At 32.6% G+C, this 6,467-nt stretch overlaps 1 protein-coding gene across 1 annotated transcript; it reads left to right on the forward strand.

Annotated features, from left to right (window-relative positions):
* Nucleotides 1-2,313: 2,313 nt before the first annotated feature.
* LOC145569077 (expansin-A7-like) lies at nt 2,314-3,962 on the forward strand. Its single transcript, XM_081628449.1, has 3 exons — nt 2,314-2,482; nt 2,915-3,245; nt 3,650-3,962. Exons 1-3 carry the CDS (start codon nt 2,314-2,316, stop codon nt 3,960-3,962), a joined length of 813 nt encoding a protein of 270 aa, XP_081484575.1.
* The last annotated feature ends 2,505 nt before the right edge of the window (nt 3,963-6,467 follow it).

The following is a 6,467-nucleotide window of genomic DNA, read 5'->3' on the forward strand; positions in this document are numbered from 1 at the left end:
TTTTCACGCTTATCAATGTAAATTTTTAAGCTTTAATATCTCTAGCTAATTGTGTGTTTATGAAATTATATATATAAAAAATACTATATTGATAAACCTAGTAATACCACACATTTTTTTTAACAAAGATTGATTAATAAATAAAAAGTCATACGACATATACAAAGAGATTTTTATCAAACAAATACATGACAATTGAATCAAATAAAAATATCCGTTCAGCAAAGCTACGATCGTTGTTGCAAATCGTACATTCTTTATACCCTCTTCCACATCGCTGTGAATTATAGCCTTCTTCAATGATGGGGTCTATACATCGATATGTTGTAGCCATGAAGAAAATTTTCGCCTGATTTATCTAATTGTAATCAAAAGATAAACCTCTTTTTCGATCTCGCACATATCTGTACCCATGAAACAACTTTACAGCAATACATCAAACAAAAAAGCAAATCTTCCCTCAAAGGAGAGAAGAGTTATTATAAACTTAGAACAAACAAAAACAAAGAGAGAAGACACACAATAAATAACGATTGGGGTTTTCCACTGGTAAAAACCGATGAAAGGCCCTCTAAAATTTAACAATAAACGCTAGGGTTTTTAGAGAGGAGAGAAGCTGGGGTTAGCAATACCGCATATAATTATATTTCTCTTTACTAATAAAATGATCACAGACAGTGTTCAACAAGCTAATTAAAGAGTGCCAGAATATTAAATATTAAGTGTTAATATCATTATTTGAAAATAATACTTCATATAAATACTCCTTCCGTTTTTAAATACATGCTCCATTTCTTCATGCATGGATTTTAGGAAAAATTGGAGAAAGTAATAAAATATAGAGGTAGTAGGGTTAATGGAAGGTAAATTGAAGGAGAGAGAATCTAAAGGTAATAAATTATAATTTTATTGGGTCCCACTAGTTGAGAAAAATGAATTAAGTATTGTAAAAACTTTCCAAATAAGAAAATAGAGCAAGTATTTAAAAACGGCCAAAAATGAAAAGTGGAGCAAGTATTTAAAAACGGAGGGAGTAATTATTTACGCTAATACATAACAACATAAGAATCATTTACGTATCTACTTCGTAGTTCGGTTGTCATTCATGTAAGGTTTTTTTTTTTTTTTTTTTTTTTTTTTTTTTTTTTTTTGAGAAGGTAAGAAAAAATAAACTTTAAGAAGCCCTCCTCACGAGGAGAATTCCTAATGTAAGTCATTCATGTAAGAGCAATGATTAGATTTCTACATTTTGTGGTTGATATGGAGTATAACATAGGTTGAAGTTAGGTAGCAATAAAATAAATTAATTAGAGCGACTTCATACATACATTGAATATGAAATTGTGTTTAATTAGTTTTCTACATTGTGTTTGATGTATGTAGTATATAGTATGTTGAACATAGGTAGCAATAAAATAAATTAATTAGAGCGACTTCAAACATACATTGAATATGACATATTATAAATTAAACAAAGTCAAACAACAAAAATATCGTTCTCAAATACTAAAAAAAAAACTATTGTTCGATTGTTCCATAAGCCTAGGACACCAATGAAATTGACCCAATTACATGATGTACTAAATTGAAGGTAAGTAGGTAACATATTTTACCTTGACATGACACCACAAAAATTGCACGGTTCATATTATTATCTAATTGGTCAAGCCACTCAAGCCCATATTGCTTGTAAATTGGCTCAGCATGGTCAAGTACGTACCATGTCCATGTCTATCTATTCTTTTAACCTATTCAAAAATATAAAATTAATTTGGAGATGGTGATATGCTTCATGACTTTGATTTAATAAACTTTAATTTAATAAATGTGGTGTTTAAACCTTAGTTTAATAAGTTGTGCATGTTGTACAAATTGCTAACAATATAATTCATGAAATCATATTACTAAATCCACTCATTATAAATAAAATATGATTATTCATACCATATTATATAGATAGTCAAATATAACTAAATTTATTATAACTTGCTAGCACGTAAATAGCGTTGTTCTTCCACCGCCAAACATTGAACATTGGTGATTAACTAGACGAAACAACGTAGACTTAATTTTGTGTTTTATTTTCTATTATCTTGCCGTAATATTCGTGGGTGGCACTAAGTTTTGGTACGTAAGTACGTTCCAATTAGTTCTGGTGAGTGGTGACACTATATAAACCATGACTAGTTATCTAGCTATATCATTCAAAATTCTTACATCTCTTTTTTTTTTTTTGAAACCAAATTCTTTCATCTCTTAATCTTATTGTAAAAAAAAAAAAATACTGTCAAAGTGTTTATTCTAATCTAAATTATGGCTTCACTTTTGCAAAAAACGGGGCGATTTAGTCTGTTGATTTCAGTAGTGGCAGTATTAGGAATGGTGCAATTGTCAAATGGATATGCTATGAATTTTAAGCCAAGTAAATGGAGCTACGCTCATGCAACTTTCTATGGTGATGACAGTGCCTCTGAAACCATGGGTATATATACTTAAATCATTATTTATTTGTTTTTTTTAATTTTATATTTGTAACCCTTTATATACACGACGTCTAACTTCTATTTTATATAATTAGTGATGGTGAGTATTTTAATCCTCAAATAACTTATTTAGATACTAGTGCTATATTAAGGTTAATCACTTAAAGAATTGTAGTATCTATGTTAGAATACATAATTTCTTATGTAATATGAAGTATGTTTAGATTTATGAGAAAAATTACTATATTTGATGATTAACTAATAACACAATTAACATATAGACATACATGTCAGCTCTCTTTATTTTTGGGTACAAAAAGAAATGAAAATGATTGAGCCTATTACCTCTTCTCATAGTTTTTAACCTAGTGAAGTATTTTCAACTATTATTATATGAAATGCTGATTTTTTAATTTATATTATAAATATAGGAGGAGCATGTGGATATGGAAATTTGTTCAACAATGGGTATGGAACGAATACAGCTGCATTGAGCACAGTATTGTTCAACAATGGATATGGTTGTGGTAGTTGCTATCAAATTATGTGTATCGGATCAAAATGGTGCAATAGTAGGGGTTATGGCCATGGTCCGACTTCCATTACTGTCACGGCCACAAATCTATGCCCTCCAAATTGGGCTCAAGATAGCAATGCTGGTGGGTGGTGCAACCCTCCTAGAGCCCACTTCGACCTCTCCATGCCTGCATTCAAGAAACTTGCCTTTTGGAAGGCTGGCATTGTTCCTGTCCAATACCGAAGGTAATAAACTAAGCTATACACCGATCCTACATGCTCATTTAAGTATTTGTTTGTATTTTTGCTAAACCTAAGTTACATACTACAGAGTATTATGCATTAGAAGTTCCTCTCGTAAGGAGGGTCTCCTAATGCCCTCTGTTTTTCTTACCTTTAAAAAAAAAAAAAAAAAAAGAGTTGCATACTTTTTGTTGGTAGTATTATTTTATAAAAGTACTCCGTAACAAAAAATTCATTAATTAATGCTCTCACTCTATGTTAAAGCTTTGTTACTTGGATACAACTTTGAATCTGAGTTAACTTAATATACAAAGCATTATTGTTTAATTTTGTATTTTATGTCAAAACATACTTTTATCAGTAAAAATTCATTCTAACCAATTTTATATTTATTGGTGACGGAACAGGGTTCCATGTGTGAAGAAGGGAGGCATAAGATTTAGCTTACAAGGGAACAACTACTGGTTACTTTCGACGGTAATGAACGTTGGTGGTGCGGGTGACATCGCCAAAATGTGGGTGAAAGGTTCTAGAACGGGGTGGATTAGCATGAGCCACAATTGGGGAGCTTCATACCAAGCTTTTGCTCAATTAGGAGGCCAATGTCTTTCCTTCAAAATCCTATCTTACTCTACTCGTGAGACTATTGTTGCCTATAATGTTGTCCCACCTTATTGGAGTATGGGCATGACTTATCAAGCTAAAGTCAACTTTAGATGATTCCACCATCACCCTTGATTTTGTGCATGTATTATATTTATATTTTGGTCAAGGACTCATCGCATTTTTAGATGCAAAGTCATATTCGACCTTTAATAGGATCTTATATTTCTCTTTGTACTCCGTATAATTTTGATTTAGAACCTTTGTTTGAAAACTGGTATCTCAAGTGTAGCTGATTGTGAAATGTGTAGCTCCGAGATACAAAAGTTAATGCAAAATCTTGTTTTTTCATATATTTTACTTGTAGTAAATAAATGATTTTCTCTAAATTTTATTACTTGTCTTTTTAATGTGTTTTTGGAGAGCGGATAACATGTCTACTATATTCACTTGAGTGCACAAGCTAAGCACAATATAATGACACTCAAGTTAGAGGTTCCATCTCTTTCACCCTTCTTGGATCACCGTCCTAGTTACTTAAAAGATTCCGCCATAACAATTTCTTTATCACGTGTTCATATACATATATATATATATATATATATATATATATATATATATATATATATATATATATATATATATATATATATATATATATTACTTTTAACGATAACATACGAGATGGATCCCCTATCCTATCACAGAAATGGGAGGCTGGGTGAGAAATTGAACCCCCACTTGGGGAAAGATAGAGGGACTATTATCCCTACATCTCATTCCTCTCATATTTAATTTTCCCTCATAGCAGAATTAACTTATGCATGAAAAATCAAGCATACTATAATATTGATATTTAGACTTTAAGCAATTTTGCCGACTAGTTAGAGCATTCAACAACATATATACTAAGAGGCAAATCAAGCATTGGACCGATCAAATTGCTAAAGTTGGTCATCTAGTTATTTCATGGATGTTCATTGTGGTAATAGTTCTTTATTTTTTAATCTCACATCGGTATGTGCTAGGAATTCTTCTCATGAGAAGGGTTTCATAATTTTTTTTTCCATGTTATGAATGTCTAAATGTCTAATGCACCTTAAAACGAACGAGTAGTTAATAATTTGTTTCCTAATGTTTTCTTTTTTTAAGGGATAAATGTTTAGAAGTAACATTATAGGCATATAACTCAAAAACTTTAAATCATGTTAAGGGTGTTTCTATCAGACTATAAAATAGTTATTTAATGTTATATCTTCATTTTTTGTTGGTCGGGGAAAATTGCTAACGTTCTGATATGTATTCTTTAATATATGAATAATAACCCAGCCTAAATTTATATTATGTAACAGACCATATGATAAAGGTAATATTAACATTCAACAATACAGGCAAAACCCAAGCCAGTTGATATCCTATATATGTTAACAAAAACATGTGTATATCATCAATTTTTCTCTCTCCTCTCCTCACATGGACATTATTTCCATCTCTCTTTTCTATTCCCATGGCCACTTTTTCCTTCTCTCTCCTCCCCTCCCATGCCCATGGCCAAGATTGACCACCTTTGCGACTCTAAATCGACCGGCCGGCCAAACAAAAGACACTCTAGTAGCAAATTATGAAAATTGGGCCCATACTAACCCCTTAGGGAAAGGGCTTCGCTCATGTCGGTGGTGCTACGGTAGAATGGTGGTGCTAATGGTCATGCGGTGGCTTGGTCGGCTAGTGATGCTTGTGAGTGTGTGGTGGTCGGCCGGTGAAGCTAATGGTTGTGCGATGGTGCGGCGGGTGGTACTAGTGGTTGTGCGATGGTGATAGAGGGGAGAGAAAAGGGGTGTCGTGGCTACTAAATCTACAAAATTACCCTTGGTATGGCTGCAAAAATTTACAAAATTAGCCTAGTTATTAACAAGTTTTGTTAATGTTAAATAATCTCAAACTCCTTATTAATAGAGTGATATCCTTTGATAAATATTTATAGGGTTACATTGAGAGTCCTAATCATATTACGTAACTAACAATATATCATAAAGATATTCTTATACAAAATATATCCTAAACCTTGGAGGAGAATATTCTACACACATTGTAGAATATTCTCTATCACACCCTCGCAATCGGAGTGGGAGAAAATCGGATGCTCAAATTGGATCTAAATCCTGCATTGAACAGAGAAGGATATTACGGTAATCCATGATCAAACGGAAAAATAGCAATAATGTGTCGGTGATGATGAGAAGAAGCAACAACCACAACCTATGTAGAGGAGAGAAGAGTGTTGCTAGGCTTGAGGAGAATAGCTGTGCGCAGGCTGTTGTAAATTTGGAGAAAAAGAAGGTATCAACCATCATCGAGGAGAAGACATTGCTGCAGAAAATCACCATTGAAGAAAAGAAAACAAGGGTGTTGTACCGATGTGTTTATGAGCCCTTGGGCTAACAATATATGTTATTGTTGGACTGTTGTGGCGCACCAAAGGGCTGCTGCACACGGTTAGAAGAAGGTTCATCTCTTAAAATTAATTTTAGTGTTGTGTGGCCGAATTAGAGAACACCATTAAATCTTAGAGAACAACTAATAATGTCACGCAAATCTACATTAGACAAGATAGAAGTCCGT

This window comes from Chenopodium album, chromosome 11 (genome assembly GCF_948465745.1).
Source record: "Chenopodium album chromosome 11, dcCheAlbu1.1, whole genome shotgun sequence".
Lineage (NCBI taxonomy): Eukaryota > Viridiplantae > Streptophyta > Magnoliopsida > Caryophyllales > Amaranthaceae > Chenopodium > Chenopodium album.

What these genes read in the sequence shown, in the direction of transcription:
- LOC145569077 (XM_081628449.1), top strand. Translation starts at nt 2,314, where the DNA reads ATGGCTTCACTTTTGCAAAAAACGGGGCGATTTAGTCTGTTGATTTCA. An exon ending in CAGTGCCTCTGAAACCATGG is followed by an intron (nt 2,483 to 2,914) that starts GTATATATACTT and finishes TTATAAATATAG; the next exon opens with GAGGAGCATGTGGATATGGA. An exon ending in GTTCCTGTCCAATACCGAAG is followed by an intron (nt 3,246 to 3,649) that starts GTAATAAACTAA and finishes GTGACGGAACAG; the next exon opens with GGTTCCATGTGTGAAGAAGG.